General features: G+C 43.0%; 1 protein-coding gene across 7 annotated transcripts in view; it reads left to right on the top strand.

The window, feature by feature from the left end:
• The window catches only part of RNLS (renalase, FAD dependent amine oxidase), a 293352-nt gene that overhangs the window by 200224 nt on the left and 72677 nt on the right, over nt 1-20451 (top strand). For 6 of the 7 annotated variants that reach the window (XM_030335564.1, XM_030335571.1, XM_030335568.1 and 3 more), the window contains exon 5: nt 4480-4653. The exons of the other annotated variant lie outside the window; for it this stretch is intronic. In XM_030335564.1, coding sequence (XP_030191424.1) covers nt 4480-4653 — 174 coding nt within the window. The remainder of the gene's footprint in view (nt 1-4479; nt 4654-20451) is intronic. 7 annotated transcript variants of the gene reach the window in all.

Genomic DNA, 20451 nt, shown 5'->3' on the forward strand with positions numbered 1-20451 from the left:
TCGATCCCCGCATTGGGCTCTGCGCTGACAGTGCGGAGCCTGCTTGGGATTCTCTCTCTCTCCCTCTCTCTCCGCCCCTCCCCTGCTCAGCGTGCACGCTCTCTCACTCTCTCAAAATAAATAAATAAACATTAAGAAAATTACCTGATATATATTTATAAACGTTCACGTGTATATGCGACATATACACACATCATGCACACGTATAAAATATGGAATATAAATATGTATTTGTACACACATAGGTGCGCACACACACACACACACACACAGATATATATTCGATCCAAACCGTAACCGCTTCTGACGCTCCTCTGAGTGTCATTTTAACATGATTCCAATCACTGTGTGCCCAGTTCCTCTCTTGGAGTCTTTGCCTGTGGCTGGAATAATAGTCTTTAAAACAGAATCTGGGTGATATCTGTCCTTGGCTCATAACCAGCAGTAACTCCGCATGTCAATCAGAATAAAATCCTCAGAGGAGACGTAGATCCCTGACAGCCTACATAAACTAGCCTCACCACCCAGACCTGTCACTTTTATCCCCTTTACCCTGCTTCATTTTTCTTTACAGTTCCTCTCACCAGCTGACATGCCATTGACTTGGTTATTGATTTATAACTGGCCTCTCCACCACTAGTATGTAAGTTACACGAGAGCGGGGACTTGCGCTTTCTGCTTTATGGCCCTGACATCGAGAACGGTGCCCGGCACGAAGTAGGCAATGGATGGATGAATGAGATCATCACCAGAAAACATAAGAAGTAGGCAGAATTTGTATGTGCAGGCTTCTTTCACAGGTTAGGAAGCAAAAAACCGAAATCACTCCCTTGATGTTATTCAGGAGTGCAGCTCAGGTTCGTGTCTCTCTCCCTCTCTCTCTGTCATTCATCTCCTCCATGTGGCACACATCACACATTGCCATGCAGTGCAGTCATACGATCCTAGCGGCCGAGAATCAAGTGAGGGGGACATCCAGGTAAAGACACATTATACTGGAATCGGGCGTTTCTCTATGAGCCTTGTTTTGCGGATATACGGCCCTTTTGAATACGTGCTAGTAAAAAAGACTATCATTTTACTTGCCAAAAATACATGTATTGGGGACCTCGGGATGCCCCCTTCAGTATTCTGCATAAGAAGAAATTTTCAAACAAAATAACGCCATTGTGTTAGGTTCTACAACAACTCGACACTTTTCAGGTCCTGAAGATGAATTTTTGTAGGTGAATGTGTCCAGAGATTGAGATTGTTTCCATCAGAAGTCCTGCCTCCCTGTGCTCCGTGGGGCTCCCGTTTACATCTGACTCCCATGTCTGGAGACACTGACAAGTTTTACCTTTTCACAGAGCCACCCAGTACTGTCTGCCCCTCCGTAGCTTGTTTAAAACCTGGTTAAGGGGTGCCTGGGTGGCTCAGCTGGTTAAGCATCTGACTTCGGCTTCATGAAGTCAGTGAGTTCGAGGTTCATGGGTTCGAGCCCCGCGCTGGGCTCTGTGCCGTAGAGCCCACTTGGGATGGTCTGTCCCCCTCTCTCTCTGCCCCTCCTCGGCCCGCGCTCTCTCTTTCTCTCTCAAAAATGAATAAACATTTAGAAAATGGGTAAAAAAATAAATAAAGCCTGGTTAAATGTGCAAATGTTGGGGTGGGGAAGGGGGAGGGGGAGGTCCAGTTTGGTTGTCAGCCTGGTTGGCCCTTCAGTTCGGTTAAATATGGGGGGAGGGAGTGGGTGATGGGCATTGAGGAGGGCACCTGCTGGGATGAGCACTCGGTGTTGTATGGAAACCAATTTGACATATTAATAAAAATTAATTATTATATTAATAAATATAATTTTAGAATTATTAAAATTATTATCATATTAATAAAAATAAAATAAAATAAAATTTTAAAAAGAGAGAGAGAGAGTTTTAGGCCCTTTCAGTTACTACATGGCCGAGGACGGTTTTGTTGCTTTGTGTTTTAACCGATCAAACGCGCAACCGCGATAAGCCCACGCAGACCTGCCACATGCTCCACCCTTACTAAGGGTCTCCTTCCCCTCGCCCCTCTCAGAAAGCGGGAGGCATAACATCCAGCTGTAACTGCAGAAGCGGATCAAATAATAAAATGAAACCCAAGAGACATTGAGTGTCACAAGGCCAGCGTCGGATCATTCGCTCATCACACAATTCAATCTTTTAGTAAGGCCGAAAATGATGGTTAAAAGGAATGATGCTTTTACTTCTAAGCTGAGTGCGAAATAACCATTAATGTCACAGGAGACATGGGTGCCAACGTTCGTTCTGCAGCTCAGCCTTACAGCTCAGGAGGTCAGGGCGCGGAGTAACCAGGATATAAACAGGACTCCGATGCGGGAGTTTCGTTGGCCACACAACTTGGAAGCCATGTAACCCAGGGCAAGTCGCTTAACCTCTCTGAACATCGTCTCCCTGGGGGTGTAAAATGAGGATGGAAAAAGCACCTACCTGTCAGGGTTTTTGTGAAGATTCAATGAGGTCTCAGTTCTAAAAATGTTTTGTAGCCAAGAATACACTATGATAATGTATAGGGTTCTTAGTGTCCTTAAATAATTCATTGAATATTGTTCTTAACCTTCTGTCTACCTCCTAAAGCCACTTCCCTAAGGTTTAGCTAAAGCACTCCCCAGCCCTGAGGTCTGCCTATCCCTTCCGTTTTAGATTAGGATTGTTTTCAATAATTCAATGAAAAAATCGTGTATGTTCCGTATCTGAGCCATCCCACCTAAGCCTTTGGAATAGAACTATGGCCTCTGAAACCCAGATCGTTGATGCAGCACAGATATGAACAAGCGATTCCCTGACACCCTTGAGGGTAGGAAGATTGGAGGTGGAGATTGAAAAGCGAGGGAAATCTCCTCCCTCCCCATCCCAACATGGAACAATGCCCCTGCTAAACATTTTCTTCTCTATAATAGAAAAGGTGACTATTTAGCGAACCCTTATCCTATGCCAAACACTGTGCTATGTATTGTTTCATGCGACTTAACAACATCCTGTACTATTATTGGCACCTATAGACAAGAAGACTATAATTAGAATAAGTAGCTTGAGGGGCACCTGGGTGGCTCAGTCAGTTAAGCGTCTGACTTGGCTCAGGTCACGATCTCACAGTTCATGGGTTCGAGCCCCGCGTCGGGCTCTGTACTGATAGCTCAGAGCCTGGAGCCTGCTTCCGATTCTGTGCCTCCCTCTCTCTCTGCCCCTCCCCCACTTGTTCTCTCTCTCTCTCTCTCTCTCTCTCTCTCTCTCTCAAAGAATAAATTAAAAACATCAAATTTTTTTTAAAAAAGGGATAACTAGCTTGACCAATGTCACATGGTAGAGTCAGAATTTGAACCCAAGCCTGCCTAATTCCTTTCCTGGTTTTTTTTTTCCATTTGTTGATTGATTACGGTAAAACCTTGGATTGCAAGTAGCTCGTTCTGCGACACTGAACATCACGTGATCACCACTGAGCCGATCGTTCTTGAAATTGACTTTGACAGACAAGTGCTTCAGATTACAATCATGTTTCCACCACGAGTTATGCTTGCAAACCAAGGTTTTGCTATATTTTTTTTTTAATTTTTTTTTCAACGTTTATTTATTTTTGGGACAGAGAGAGACAGAGCATGAACGGGGGAGGGGCAGAGAGAGGGAGACACAGAATCGGAAACAGGCTCCAGGCTCCGAGCCATCAGCCCAGAGCCCGACGCGGGGCTCGAACTCGCGGACCGCGAGATCGTGACCTGGCTGAAGTCGGACGCTTAACCGACTGCGCCACCCAGGCGCCCCAAGGTTTTGCTATATTTAACTCCTACATTTTAACTAACTTTGTGTGTCTGTGTTTGCCTTTCTGTTCCTTTATCCTTTCGTTTTTGGATGAGTAGTATAATGAGTAGGGTAGAGGCTATGACCGAGATGCCTAAGGCATGGTCACCGTGCTTGAGGAACTGTTCTAATCCACTGCAAGAATGGTGACAGATAAATAAGTCCCTATACGACGTGGAAGAATTTAAAGCGGTCCATAAGGAATGGAGCATTAGCCTTCTTACCGGGAACATGCAAATACCACTCTCTATACGGTGGTTGTTAGGATACAGTGAAAGGCCTATATCGAGCGTTTGGCAAAGACCCTGTCTCACAGAAAATGCTCAGGATAAGGATTTTCTAATGTTGTCAGATAATAACTAGGATACAAAGCTAGGAAAGCAACTCGGCGTCAGATTTCGAGAGCCTTGAATGCTGGTCTAGAGTTTGGACTTCCAGCTTGATGAAAGCAGTTGTGCCAAGGTCAGTGATCATTCTGAAAAGAAATCAGAGCTGACGCTAGCTTGCACTGCCTTTCAACATTCATCATGAGTGAGACGGAGGTGAGGGGCACGGTTGGGACTGGCTTAGAGGGGTTTTGTGTTTGATACACTAAAAGGAAAGATGATGTTTTCAAGTTTGATGCCCTGTACTTTTTCTCCCGCAGTAATTAGTGAATGCCAAAGGCAGCAACTGGAGTCTGTGCGCTACTCTTCTCGCTACGCTCTGGGCCTCTTTTATGAAGCTGGCACGAAGATTGATGTCCCTTGGGCTGGACAGTACATCACCAGTAATCCCTGCACACGCTTCATCTCCATCGATAATAAGAAACGCAATATAGGTCAGTACCCCCATTATTTCCCTTAAATACAGTAACAATGGTGGGTGTAGATCACGAAAAATGCTGTTTAATTGAGTGTTGCCATTCTGAACAGAGCAAGCATTTAACTCCAAGCCACAGGGGATAAAATTTAATGTCACATTTGGCCAATAATAAAATACACAGTGCAACCAGCAAAGTTTTTCAGAAAGTCATTCCCCACATGGTTCGTATTACCAAGTTCATGAAAATAGTGTCAGAAGTTTGAAGATTTCAAAATGGCCCAAGTGTGATTGCTTTAATATGGATCGATCTATATGCAGAAGTATCTCTACTCATTGTGTTTTGTTCGTTTGGCTTTTTTTTTTTTTTTTTTTTTTTTTAATTTTTTTTTTCAACGTTTATTTATTTTTGGGACAGAGAGAGACAGAGCATGAACGGGGGAGGGGCAGAGAGAGAGGGAGACACAGAATCGGAAACAGGCTCCAGGCTCCGAGCCATCAGCCCAGAGCCCGACGCGGGGCTCGAACTCACGGACCGCGAGATCGTGACCTGGCTGAAGTCGGACGCTTAACCGACTGCGCCACCCAGGCGCCCCCGTTTGGCTCTTTTTAAAATTTGGTAAGCGCTGCTCTTTCCACTTCCCAGGCTAGAAGTAAAAAAGTGAATTTTACTATGTTACAAAAACCCTTCACTTCCGTACAATTTTATTTACCTAACTTTCATCCGGACGACTACACAAAATTACTTTGTCTACAATATAACGACAATGATAGGTAAAATGTTTCGTAAGAGCTTTACTAGAATACTAGGGCTAAAATCTCCACTCCACAATTTTTGTGGAAGGTTGTTATTAAAATTAGATTTGAATTGCTAGAATAAACATGATGCTCATCTTAGGAATAAAGGAGAAAGGGTATTCTTATTTGTAGGATTAGCATGGTCCCTGAGATACTGCTTTTCTTGAAGAACAAACTGTAATGATGGAAAATGACTAAATTCTTGAAGGGAATCGTCATTTCAATTTGTTGTGTTGTTTTATGGTGCAGGGGATGGTTTCATCAAGCCGTTAGTTAGACGTCTCGCTTGATAAAATCACCAACTAACGTTTCCCGGCTTGCCAGAACTTTATAATGACAGAACTGGGCTGGAGTATGGTTTTTATATCAGAGCACATGATCTTAGAAAAATGTTTCTTTTATAACTTAAGACTCCCTCAGGGCCAGACTGTTTATGTTAACATGATACCACATATATGTACAATCAGCAGTTCATGAAATGCCCTGTAACGGCAATGGACTAACTATTTTTAACTCTACAACTGCTTTGTTCTAAGAAGAGGAGAATGGCCCTTGATCTTCTCATGTTGTATGCCACGAATTAGACATTATCCTTTGTGTACTGCTTCATAAGATATGCTATCTGACAGGGTGCATGCGGTAATATATAACAGAAAAATCTATTTAAACTCGTTTAAGTAACATAAGGTCATTTGTTATATTATCCACTGTGGACTGAATTCATCTCCAAAATTCTCTCCAAAACTCTTGTGTTGAAGCCCAAATCCTCAGTGTGATTATATTTGGAGATGGCTTTTAGGATGCCATTAAGGTTAAATGAGGTCATATGGGTGGGGTCCTCATCCAGTATGGTCGGTGGCCTTATTAAGTGAGCAAGAGAGAGATCTCTTTCCTTGTGCACATACCAGGGGAAGGTCAGGTGAGGATAGTGAGACGGCGAGAAGGGGGGCTGTCTGCGATCAGGAGGAGAGGCTTTACCAGGAACCAAATCAGCTGGCACCTTGATCTTGGGCTTCCCAGCCTTTGGAGCTAAGAGAAATAAATAAATAAAAAGAAGGGAGTAGTGGACGCTAGGTTGGCACTATGTAAGCCCAATTCTTTCCAAGTAGAGTCACATCTTGTATGGGCGGTAACACATGAAGAGAAGAATCACGGATATTCAAAATTCTCTTTGAAAATCCCTTTAAACGCCATGACATTTCGGAGAGTGACATAACTTTCAGTAAATTGAGTGTAGCCATTTTTCCGGCGTTTAGTAGATTTCAGTTTCTTTGGGTGAGGCCGGATGAAATAGTCGGCTTGCCGATAGAGGACGGAGTGATATTTTCTACTGTGAAAGGCACACGGGAAAGGGAAAAACAGCAGTCAGATCTCCTAACAGATTAAATCGCTGTACAAATGAGAGTGGGGTCGTGGGGGAAAACACACACAGTGCATGGCGGTAGCACTTTATTAAAGAGTTGTGCAAATGTGGAAGAGTGCAACGTAAAATATTAATACATTTTCACATGACTGGCAGCATCTGAAACAATCGAAATGAAAAGGAATTTGCGTGTGTGTGTGTGTGTGTGTGTGTGTTCGCAACCACACAATTTCAAAGCGGGAAGGCGGGGTGGATTAGAAGCCATGTTTTTGCTACTGCTTCTGAGGTTGCCTCTTCAGACAGCAAAGAAACGCCTGCCTTCCTTCGCCAGTTTTATGGAAAATTAATCTCGGATTATGCAAGTTGTAAATTACGAGAGGCCTGTAGTAATGGCATCCCCTAACATAAAATCTAACTACCTTGCACTTAAACTTTTTTTTCTGGGCCAGGGTGCTAAGTGTGTCTAGTTGAATTCACACGATATAAATGTCCATATAGTGACTCCACTGTATTTTATTGATTTTTAAGTAGCCCAGCAAGAGCTGTCTCTTTATGTTACCGACACTGTCCCACACCCACGCTTTACTTGGAGTGTTGGATTGAATCTAAAACTAATGCCGTAAATGGGCACACTCAACGAATGAAGGGGGGCATTTTTGTTCCATCAGGGTAAGGCAGCAACAAGATAAACGGTAACAGGGTTGAGTCCACAAAATACAGTCTGTTGTTAAGTCTTGAAGAGATCCAGAGGAGGAAGGACTAGTGGCCCAGACCAGACAAAGGACAAGGAGTCGTCAACGTCAGAGGTTAGGAATGGTCCGCACCTGCAGAAAGCCACCCCCAGAACCAAATCGCCTGAGGCAGAGGGTCTAAATACCAAGATACATGAGACCTGACTTGAACTATAGACCCCTATTGTTACGGGTAGGATCCATTGTGCTTGGGTTTGTGTTTCCCCAGATGTGTTCAATGGAACACCAGCTCCTTGATACGCTCTTTGGAACAGGGTTCTGCCATCACGTAAGTTTGCAAAATGCTACCGACTTGGCTTCTAGTTTAAAGTCTCAGGTCATATTATCCAATTAAAAGACATTCCTATAGAAAAGCCTCCTTCTCACTTCATTTCATCTATAACTTCCCAAATGTATTTGACCGTGGGATATTTTATTTGAGCACCACACCTACTAATATCCCACAGAAATGGTTCCCCTGGACACCCCTGAGAAACCCTGGCTTCAGACCTGGACAGGAATTGTAGGCCAATAAGGGGGGCAGCGAAGGCTGGCGTGGGAGCCATCGAAAGGAAAATACTGATTTTTTTTTTGAAGATGGAAGAAGCCTGAAACCACCCTGGAACCCACCAAAAGTTGCCTCAAAAGATACTCCTGTCATTCAAGAGATTCCACAGGACTTAGGAGCTCTGTGTTAGGAACCAGGATCAAGGATCAAATATTAGATTTTTTTTTTTATGTTTATTTATTTTTCTCAGAGTGAGAGAGACAGAGTGTGAGCAGGGGAGGGGCAGAGAGAGAGGGAGACACAGAATCCAAGGCAGGCTCTAAGCTCCGAGCTGTCAACACAGAGCCCGACCCGGGGCTCGAACTCACAGAACCTGAGATCATGACCTGAGCCGAAGTTGGACACCTAACCGACTGAGCTACCCAGGCGCCCCAAGGATCAAATATTAGAACAAAAGATGTTTTTAGTGCTTTTATCACTTGGGAAATTACAAAGATTTTTAGGAGATCTGTGCCGAGAGCCGAAGGGAGATATAGATAGATACAGATATAAATGTAGATAGATATAGATCTAAATATAGATATAGATAGATATAGATATAGATTATATATAGATAGATATAGATATAGATATATAGATTTTTTTTCCTGTTATTTCACACCTCCCAAGAAGATCTCAGAGGTCCCTCTCAAGATCTTATATTTGGAGTTAGACTGGCCAGAGTAAGTTCCTGGATTCAAGTCAGTTCTCCACCTCTTACTAGCTGTGTGATGTTGGATAAATTACTTAACCTATCTGTTTACTAACCAATAAGTTGTGAGGGAAACAAATACCCACCCCAAAAAGTTGAGGATGAAATGGCTTAAACACATAAAGAGCTTCATGTAGCACTTAACAAATAAGTCAGTATCTATGGTACCTACTGTTCCAACTAACGATGCCAGTCTAGAATCTGAATATTATATTTTCCAAAGCAAAGGGTGTCAATATAAAAGCCTATCTTTGGTAAATGCAACTCTCTGCTACCAGGGCAGATAGGAGGCAGCATGGCCTGAATAAATAAAGTGTAGACGTTACCCTGAAAATGATTGGCCACAGTTTTAGCATCCTTCCCTGTTCACCATCTGGAGGAGTGTTAATGCTAGTAAAAGAGCCAATGGGAAGCAATCTGAGGAGATGAATACAATCTGCAACTCTAGAAATGTGGTGGCCAATGACCGTAATTACATAGCTTCAATAACTCCCCAAAGGTTTCAATTCAGTTCATCCCAAAAGAAAACAAACAAATGAACAAACTTTTTCATCTCAAGGAATTTATACCTGCAAGAACTTTATTATTAGGGATCCTTGAGTAACAAACACTAAGATAATGTGTATTGCCTTTAATAGCTGTTTCACAAAAGGTGCAGAAATGTTATTCCGTAGAGCTGTTTAATACATCAACTCTTTCTAAAAGACAGGAGCATAATATAAAATCCCATAAATAATTGGGATGAACCTGGGGCCTTAAATCTAGTCATCTTGGGTTTGCTTAAGGGAGTTTGTGACTGGGTCGCCTGGGTGGCTCAGTCGGTTGAGTGTCTGACTTCGACTCAGGTCATGATCTCATGGTTTCATGGGTTCCAGCCCCACGTCGGGCTCTGTGCTGACAGCTCGGAGCCTGGAGCCTGCTTCGGATTCTGTGTCTCCGCCTCTCTCTGCCCCTCCCCTGCTCATGCTCTGTCTCTTTCTCTCAAAAGTAAGTAAACGTTAAAAAAAAGGGGAGTTTATGATTATTTCCGTTAAGCAGAGAGCTGCGCCGTGGACAACACAAAGCGGCCTGCTTTAGGACGCAAATAAACGTGGAATTATTTCTCCCTAAACCTGCAGACAATGCAATCCACATAGGTAGCGCTTTATAAGAACAAAAGAGCAGGAGGGAGAAGAAGGAAACGGGGCTATAGCGAGAAAGGGAAAGGAAAAAAAAAGAACTGTAATCATGAAAAACGGTCAGGTTTCCTGTTCGGGTTTTTGTTTTATTTATTTATTTATTTATTTATTTATTTGAATATTTGAATATATTTATTTTTTTTTTTTTTTTTTTTTTTTTTTTTAAATTTTTTTTTTTTTTCAACGTTTATTTATTTTTGGGACAGAGAGAGACAGAGCATGAACAGGGGAGGGGCAGAGAGAGAGGGAGACACAGAATCGGAAACAGGCTCCAGGCTCTGAGCCATCAGCCCAGAGCCTGACGCGGGGCTCGAACTCACGGACCGCGAGATCGTGACCTGGCTGAAGTCGGACGCTTAACCGACTGCGCCACCCAGGCGCCCCTATATTTATTTTTTTTAATATGAAATTTATTGTCAAATTGGTTTCCAGACAACACCCAGTGCTCATCCCAAAAGGTGCCCTCCCTCCTCAATGACCATCACCCACCCTCCCCTCCCTCCCACTCCCCATCAACCCTCAGTTTATTCTCAGCTGTTTTTTTTTTAAATTTTTTTAATGTTTATTTACTTTTGAGAGAGACAGACAGGCAGACAGAGTACAAGCAGGGGGAGGGGCAGAGAGAGAGGGAAACACAGAATCTGAGGCAGGCTCCAGGCTCTGAGCCATCAGCCCAGAGCCTGACGTGGGGCTCGAACTCACGGACCGCGAGATCGTGACCTGAGCCAAAGTCGGACGCTTAATCGACTGAGCCACCCAAGCGCCCCTATTCTCAGTTTTTAAGAGTCTCTTAGGGTTTGGCTGTCTCCCTCTCTAACTTTTTTTTTTCCTTCCCCTCCCTCACGGGCTTCTGTTAAGTTTTGTTTTAAAATACCAACTCCAGAAGCAGAGCTCTCTGGTAAAATAGCAGTGACCATCTTAAAATAACTGGCAGTAGCCAGTTACAAAATGCATGATACGATGTCTTGTGTAATAGATGTAGTCATTTGTGACTCCATTATGTAACGGCTGCTGTCCACATAAAGACAATTACCAAACAGCAAATACTAATTACAAATATCCATCTCATCATTACAGTGATGTCACAGAATGTCACATGACTGTAATATTAAAATCTTGGGGTGATGTCTCAGGAGGAAAAACATATATGTGTGTGTATACCTGTGTATGTACATAGACGTAAAAATAAATAACTGTTGTCACTTAAATCCTTGGGTTTCAGATTACGAAATTGACTGATCTCATTTCACGTAATATTTGCCGATTCTAAAATCAAAAAGAATTTTCTTTGGGGGATAACATAACTGAGCCCAATTGTGTAAGGAGGATATTTGCCTGCAAAGTAAAAACAAACAACAGATCCCTTTGAGCCCCTGGTTTCCCCATCAGGCTGTCCTCGGTGGGAAAGATTTGCATCCCAGATAGCCCGTTCTCTCACTTGCCAAACAAATGAACTCCTATGAAAATCAGTGCCAGACTTGGAGGGAAAGTGGAAAAGCAGCTAAATATATAACATCAGAAACAAACTTTAAAAATATCCTGTGGAGTGTATTACCGGGAAAATATATTTTATGGAGGTTTCTTTCAGAGAAACCGAACTCAGAAATATCTGATTTATATGTTTCCATTCTCAATTTGCTGAGCAGTTTTTTTTTTATTTTTTTCTTAATATTTATTTTTGAGAGAGACACAGTGCAAGCAAGGGAGGGGCAGAGAAAGAGAGGGAGACACAGAATCCGAAGCAGGCCCCAGGCTCTGAGCTGTCAGCACAGAGCCTGACGCCGGGCTCGAACTCACGAACTGTGAGATCATGACCTGAGCCGAAGTCAGACGCTTAATCGACTGAGCCACCCAGGCACCCCGCTGAGCAGTTATTTATAAATATGCCTCGAATGCCTCTGTGCCGGACACTGCGCTAAGAACTAAGGGTTCTTAGTCCCCACCCTCACGAAATGAAGTTCCGTGAAGTCTACTCACATGAGGAATTTTGAAGGAAAGAGATCCCAAGTCTGTTGGGCGAGTGACTTAGAGTCAAGGAAGCGTCCTCATAATATAAATGGACGCACTGATACATACAATATAGAGAACGTTAACTCACATCTGTAATCAAAACGGTGGGTTTGAAAAATCAAAATCATGGGTGCCACCCAGGCACCCCAATAATATGAGCTTCTAAAAGAGCACCTAAGACCTTTTGTCGACATGAAGCCCATAATCTTCTTTCTTTAGGTGAAGAAATGAAAGATGGGGGCTATGAAACATTGAAATCCATGAATAAATCAGAAACTTTAGCCTGGCCCATTATTTAACTTTCTCCCAGGGCTACTAAAAAGTTCAATAGATACAAATAAGTCATGAAATGTCCGAGAGGCAGTGAGCAATAGGGGAAGGAAAGTCTGGAGGCTACAGCTTCCTGGCATTTCTATAACTACAAACGACGAATTACAAACTTACGTAGCAGCCACACTAAAAAGGGAATCTTAAACATTAAATGTTCTAAATCTCTCTTTGTGTCAACCTTCCACCTTTGCGCTCTGCCTGCCCTGCTCTCTGAGAATGGTATTTTTGCTTGGGCTGTCGGTCTGAAGTCGTGGCTGTCAGGCGGAGATTTACCAAAGACCTTTATGTTGGCCCAGAACGTTGGTTTTGAACGTAGGAGCCAGATATGCTGGTGACTGCGTGTGGCTTTATCCACAGTTAGTGGGGCGAAAGGCAGGAGGGAGAATCGGGTGATGGTTTATGGTGAATGGGTGTATGGATCTGAAATTTACAGGTCACAGACGAGAACAGAAGAAAAAGGGAGGAAGGCTGCCATTATTGCTGCTGGTTTAGAAGAGGGGAAAAAATACCCTATGTTGGCTTGGTGAGGAGGTGAGGAAGGCCAGTGAACAGCAAGGGGGGAAAGATCGGCAGAAGGGCACAGGTGGGAATTGCCACAGCCTTTCTGACCTCTCTGCCTAACAAAGGTCGTATAACTTTTTTTATGTGGTGAAAAAAAACCCCTGCTGCGTTAAATGTAATAACATCTAATTTTGGCTATTTGTGATCATAGTCCTTTTAAGGGATGGTTTTGTCTGCTGAGCACCCAAAAGAGATGAGATGCCAATTGGGAGTGGAAACGGAGAGCTGAATTTCTTTGCTTAATTGAGGAGAAAATCTCAGACATCCCGAGACAATGGGGAAGGCAGGGGGCAGAGAAGGGGAAGAGGAAAAAGAAAACAAGGTGGTGAAAGGCTCTGGCTTGACCTCAGGGATGACTGACCGTGTGGATTTGTAACTTTTTTGCTGGATGATTTGATCTGTGACCCCTCCCATAGCCCCCTACGACCCAACGTAGCTCTGGATTCAGCGACTGCTTTAAATCCACGCTGGCTTTTTATTGGGGGTCCTGTTGAGTAAGTCAACACAGTCCAGGCACTTTTTGGAATATCTAGGACGAAATTACGTAGGAACTTTGAGGCTTCTTCAGGTTCATTTCTAAACAGAAGCTTGGAGTATGGCGAGCCCACGTCCGTTTGAGAACCTTATTTTGAATCAAGACAGGACTTCTCATCCTTTGGACCTCAAGCCAACCCAACTTGCTGCTTCCATAATACCTATGACCATCTCAACCCATTGGGAGAACTTGGAATTAAGAAAAAACTGTCTCCGTGGGACTGAACTGTTCTGAAGGATCTTGAAGTTAAGTCCGTACTGTGGTTTGAGGGGAAGCTGTCAACACGTTGGGTCAGAAGCCAAGGCTCAAAATGATGTGCTGTGCTCTGCTTCCCAGACAAGTGCCTGTTTTTCATCATTCTGGAGGCATCTCTCAACCTCTGAAAGTTGAGAACAGTCTTGTAAAGCTGCATAACGCTTAGACAGCTTGTGAGCCTCAGGTCCTGGGAGATAGTGTAGACTGCTGAGGTGGACGAGAGCTTGACGAATCTCAATTCTGGTCCATTTTTATGTGGGACTATGATGACATCGATTGCAGGGGTGGGACTTTTCCTTTGCCCAGAGCTCCCTCAGAAAAGATTTCACCATTTTCCTCCCTGTCAAGAATTCCTCCTAAGGTCAGTCTAAACATCTCATGGGCTGAAGAATTGATAGGCCCCATTTGCAGAGCCTGCTGCTTTCTCCAGAATTAGAAGTTCTTTCCTGGGGACCCCTTGGTGGCTCAGTCGGTTAAGCCTCTGACTTCAGCTCAGGTCATGATCTCGCAGTCCGTGGGTTCGAGGCCCGTGTCGGGCTTTGTGCTGACAGCTCAGAGTCTGGAGCCTGCTTCGGATTCTGTGTCTCCCTCTCTCTCTGCCCCTCCCCTGCTTGGTCTCTGTCTCTCTCTCTCTCAAAAATAAATAAAGGTTTTAAAAAAAAACTTAAAAAAAAAAAAAGAAGTTCTCTCCTGTAGCAAGATACATGACATGGTCCATTGTGCATTCTGTTCATCAGCTGATCCCCCTTATCTGAATCAAGACTGAAAATAAGAGATAGACTCTGCATCACAGCATAACAAGAGTACATATTTGGCGCTCAATAATTTGCTGAGCTCGTCATCCTCAACGCACCTTTGAGCTACCCTTCCCTGGTCCTGAGAATTAATACGTCACTGGCACTGGGAATTAGTACATCAGCACTGGTCACCCACTTAGCAGGCAAGGAAAAGTAATGGCTAGTCAGCCCATTGTTCATCCCTAGAACAATCTAGGGATCTGTTACCGGTGCCCTTTAAATCATGGAAAATAAATTATCTTTCTTTGTGATTGCTGAACGTGGAAGCCTTTGAAAAGCATATGTGAGTTCTTGGCAATGAGGATGATGAGAAGCCTCTTCGGGAGGCTCTGTACCATGCCTTAAACATTGGGACTAGTTGGCTAGACCATCTCACAGGTATTGCCGGTAAGACCTGGACATTTCATGGAGCCCTCTCCCCAAAGAGGTTCAAGTACCCTCAGTAACAATTTTACCGTGGTCTCGAGGGAACAGACATCTATTTCGAATGATGCCTTATAACACAGACCTTGATTTCCAAGGTTATGCTTCAGAGGCTCTTGCTGTTCTCTTTGGGAAAGATAATTCTTTTTAATACTTGGATAAAGAGCAACTGTGCTCCAGCTGAAATATTTAACTTACAATATATGTGATAAGCTCTGCAAATGTATCATTTGTCTGCCACAGTCTGGCAGATATCCCTTTTGTATATCCCAATGGCATTGAAATGAAATGGTATCTTGCATACAAAACCTTGCCATAAACGATGAGTTCACATTAACCCAAGCTTCAGGAGTGATGAGTTCTTCATTGTTGAATTCATGACCGGGCTTTGATTACCACAGAGGGTCAGAAATGACCGGTATTATCCGGCATGATGCAGTGGGCTTTGCAATCACGTAGACCTAGCGTGGAATTAGAACTCAACACTCCAAATTAGGTTGAGCCATTTATATTGCTTTAGTCTTGGTGGATTAAAAATGTTTGAATACCAGGGGTGCCTGGGTGGCTCAGTCAGTTAAGCATCCAGCTCTTGATTTCAGCTCAGGTCATGATCTCACGGCTGGTGAGATCGAGCCCTGCGCTGGGCTCTGCACTGGGGTGGCGGAGCCTGCTTGGGATTTCCTCTCTCTCTTTCCCTCTCTTTCATTCTCAAAATGAATAAATAAACTAAAGAAAAAAAAAGAAAATGGTTGAATACCAGCCTTTTCATGGGACTCAACCTCAAAGCTCTGTAACCATGAGTGAGTTTCGTACTCTCTCTAAGCTTCAGTAACCTGGACTGTGAGTATAAGGCTAATAATGTCTCCCAGGAATGTTGTAGGGGTTGAGTGTGACGGTATTTCCAAAACTCCTAGTGCCACCTAGTACTAGGACAGAAAATGCTGTCTTTATAGTTGTCGTCACATAGAAGTTGTTTTACAGTCTCGGTCTATTATACAAACTTCTTTGATTTTGAGAAAGAGAAGAGAAAAGGAAATTGCCAGGGGTACAAATTTAATTAAATTATATTATCTTTTGGGGCGCCTGGGTGGCTAAGTTGGTTAAGTGTCCAACTTCAGCTCAGGTCCTGATCTCATCGTTCCTGAGTTCGAATTCCTCGTCGGGCTCTGTGCTGACAGCTCAGAGCCTGGACCCTGCTTCGGATTCTGTGTCTCCCTCTCTCTGCTTGTACTCTGCCTCCCTCTCAAAACTAAGTGGACATTAAAAACAAGTATATTATCTTTCATCAAAAATAATAACACATATTATTTGGGGGGTAAACAATACCTCTTTACCTGAATAAGGTATTGAAGACAGCATTAAATTAGATGTGGTTCTTCTTTCTTTTTGTGGAATCTCGGGTGACATTTTGCATGCACATGAGTCCAAAAAAAATTTACACGACAGCATCTCTGAGAAAAGTAAGACACTGGAGTTAGGTCGTCAGCAAATCAAAGGGCCGAGACAAACGTGAGAGCAGGTTTCGAAGGCGGACCGCAGGGTCTCCCCACAGGAAATCGCTGCATTGTGTTTTATAAGCACTTTATGTCAGTTAGCATTTTTAGCTCTGTCCAGAATCACCAGTCCATCATTTTGCTCAGATATGACATTATTGTGTCAATTTCGCCTAAAGAGCCCTTTAGTTTATTACGAGTGACTTTCTTGTTTTTAAGTGAGCTGAAGAGGCTTTGATATGCCCTCTAAAGGGCCCTACTAGTTTTAATGACCATTGCCCCTACAGACTTCATATATGTGCTCGTTTAGATAATGAGAAGTATCGGTGTATACCTTACAGGTCACTGGATTCCCTGCATAATATGAATGAATATTAAACATGGGAATCTGAAAAGAATATATTGAAATTCTATTAATATTTATAACCGATCTGTGGGACTAGGGGAATTCTTCAGTATAAAATATTCCAAATTCATGTTTGTAAGAATGAAGCATCCTTGAATTTAAAATACAGTTTTCCTCATTGAAATAGATGTCTATTATCCATATACCTGGTGAAATCTTTGTTGTTAATGTTATATATCCTTACATTATTTAATAGAGTCAGGAAGGGCGTTTTTGGAACCTTGAGCTCAACCGAACCTAACTCATTCTTTTTCATTAAAAATAAAATGTCTGTTTGTTCCATTTTCCACCATCTCTCTTCATAATAATGGTTTCTCAGTAGTAGCTAATAATATCATAAAGATTATAGTCCCTTTGATTGAGGAACTTTTGCCAAAACCTAGATTCAATCTTTTATTTTTCTGTGAATATATAACAAGGAGAATAATTCCACTGGTCTTATTAGTAAAGGAGGTAAGATTGTCCTCAATAAACCAGGAAATTTCCTCTATGAAAAGGGCCAGAAATATTTGGACACAATCATAAATAAAATCTTCACCATCTGCTTAGTGTCGGTTGTTGTAAGTCAGCATTTTATAATGTGAACACTAAAGCTTCCCTTTAATGCACTGCTTGAACTAGAGCAAAGCTTTAGGTCAAATCGTCCAGCCCAGAGATGTAGTTCATCCACTCACAGAAACCTTTGGATCAGTTACAAACCTACAGCTGAGCCCAGTTTCACAACTACGGCGATCAAGTGATATTCTTAGAGGCAAACCAGTCTGCTGGTTCAAGGGGAAAACCTTGCCCAATTTGGGAAAAGGGTCCAATCATAATACCACTTAACACACAACATTTCATATACGGTGCGATGAGGGGGAGGCCAAAATAACAACGTATCGTGGGGGATGGCTGCTGATTGCTGCTGAGTTCTGGGAAGGCGCAGCTCACAGGGGTTGTCATCAGAGAAGAACAGGGCTTTCACACCGCAGAAGAACTCCAAGAACTCGAGCCCGAGTGCCAGTTAGGACAAATCCTCTGCTCTGGGGACCTGGGGAGGGCCCAATTAAAGGACTATTGAAATCCTTCCGTTTTTCCTTTTGGCAGGTGCCAATAAAAGCTGCAACAGGCTGAAAATCTCCTTGTGCCTCAGGATAAATAGATGTTTTCACAGAACTTGGGAGGTCTTAGCCAAAGAAAAAACTTCTCCCAAACAGATCCTAAAATAGATGCTGTTCCCCTAAACATGGCCCCTTTCTTTAAAAGGGCAGAGTCGATGGAATGTATGGAACTTTTTTTTACAGTTTACTTATTTATTTTGAAAGAGAAGAGAGAGAGTGAGTATGGGAGGGACAGAAAGAGGGAGAGAGAGAGAATCCCAAGCAGGCCCCGATGTGGGGCTCGATCTTACCGAACCATGAGATCGTGACCTAAGCTGAAATCCAGAGTCAGATGTTTAACCGACTGAGCCACCCAGGTGCCCCTGGAATTTATGGAATTTTTTTAAGGAATTAATGCAAGGAACATAGAGGAAAGATTATTCCAGCCCTGGGCAGCAAGTAGAATTCAGAATATGCTCGCCAGAGTTGCCTTACTCCCTTTTTTAAAACTATATATGTTAACATCAAACTTCACATATGCAGCACTGGCTCTTGATTGCCTGTCTTCAAAATTCAGAATTTGTTCCCTTCTCTAATCTTCTGTGTTTCTGAAAATGGAGCCACCAATCTCCTAGCTCCTTAGCCAAAAAACAGGAACCGTCCTTGGTTTCTTCCTCTCCTTTGCCCCAATATCCAACCCGTGACCAAATAAATCATACTGATCTTGCTTCCAAAACAGACCTCGAACTCACTTCTCTGCATCATCACTGTCACAACTGAGACACCATCTTATTTTAATGGGCCTCTCTGCGCTGTCCCTTTCTGGTTCGTTCTTCAGAGCCAGAACGGTCTTCTTAAAACACACATCTGTTCAAACCACTCACTTTCCCATTCAGAGCCCTTTGCTGCTTTCCCTTTGCACCAAGCGCTAAATCTCAAATCCTTATCATGACTTACAGGTCCTGAATGACCTAGAGCGGGGATCACACACATTTTCTGTAAAGGCCAGATGGTGAATACTTTGGACTCCGTAAGCCATACAGTCTCTGTCACAACTGCACCGATCTCCTGGTGTAACAAAAGCTACAGACATTATAGAAAGGATTGGAAGTGGCTATGTTCCAATAAAACTTTATTTACCAACACAAATGGCCGTCCGGATTTGGCCCAAGGACCTTCTTTGGCCAACCCCTCATCTAACACATGCTGATTTCACCAGCTGCTCACTCCTTAGCTTACTTAGCCCTCCTGACACATCTCTCATTCCTGCCGTGGTGTTGCGCACTCAAGACCATCGCCCATTCTGTTCTTCCTGGGCAGACTGCCTGTCTCACTGTCTGCAGAGACCATTCCTGAATTCCTGATTTAACTAGGTTTAATTATCAGTAACCACACGTTGATTTGTGCAAGCCCTTGCTTAATGTCCGCTTTACCTTTCAGTTGTGAGATCCGCGAATGGAAAGACTGGATTTGCTTTGCCCATCTTTGAATCTCCAGCACCTGGAACAGTGCTTCACGTACAGTCATTTCTTAATTAAATGTTTGCTAAATTTAGAATGAATTAATGAGATCTCATCAAAACATGGAAGAAAACAAAAGACAACAATTTGGGCTCAGGTCTGAAATACGAGTTGCTTTAAGTCTGTGACTTTCCAGGGCATTTTATTGAAAAAGTTCTGCACTTGAAATCAACAATAGGTACAAGTCAGGGTAATTAATAGGCATGTCCCTGAATCTTAACGCTACGGAGGCACTTGTGGCTGACACACTGTGACTTACACAAAGTCATATGCAGGTCAGGCAGCCCGTCTTCATCCTGTAGCTCTGCCTTCTGGAACCTGAGCCCGGAAGGTCTGAAGGTCCACGTGGAGGTAAGAAAGAAATGGAGGAGGCCCATGGCTTTTAACCGACTTGGACTAGATGTGCCACGCTTCGCTTCCCCTCGTAATCCACTGACCAAACCTAGTTACGTGGCTCCAGCTTAGCTACCAAGCAGGCTAGGAATGGTCAGAGAGCTCAAGGAGCACCGTAACAATGAACTCCCTGCACCAGCCAACATAACAAGCAGTTCAAATACATTTCCTAATATTAAATAAAACTGGCTACCTACAGGTATGCTAAACCCCATATCCTGGTACGTTACCAATATTTTTATATATATTCTACCAGCTTAAAAAAGCTTTTCTTACATGTTAATTTACCTTGTTTATGGTAACATCTCACTCGGTGGTAATTACCAGTGCCTTACTCTCATGTCACCCTCAGATACTGTCCTACAAAGACTTTTAATGTTTAGTAGAGGAAAATGCTCGCTTTGTAACAATTTCATGTTATGACTGTGATTTTTCTATAGACTTTATAAGCTTCAGTCATTTAAAAATAATCCTATGGCACGTTTCGTTATAAAAGGAAAAAAGATCATAGTCCAAAGATGGACTGTAGGAGAGCGATCTTTCCAAGGAAAGAAATCTATGTCGTTTCTCTTTTGCCTCCCAAATTATTTATGTCTATATAGGTGATTCGTCAGTCATACGTTCAATCAACATTTACTGCACTCCCACACCTGGGCATCATTCTAGGGGTTCAGGTAAATGAGACA

This window comes from Lynx canadensis, chromosome D2 (genome assembly GCF_007474595.2).
Source record: "Lynx canadensis isolate LIC74 chromosome D2, mLynCan4.pri.v2, whole genome shotgun sequence".
NCBI lineage: Eukaryota > Metazoa > Chordata > Mammalia > Carnivora > Felidae > Lynx > Lynx canadensis.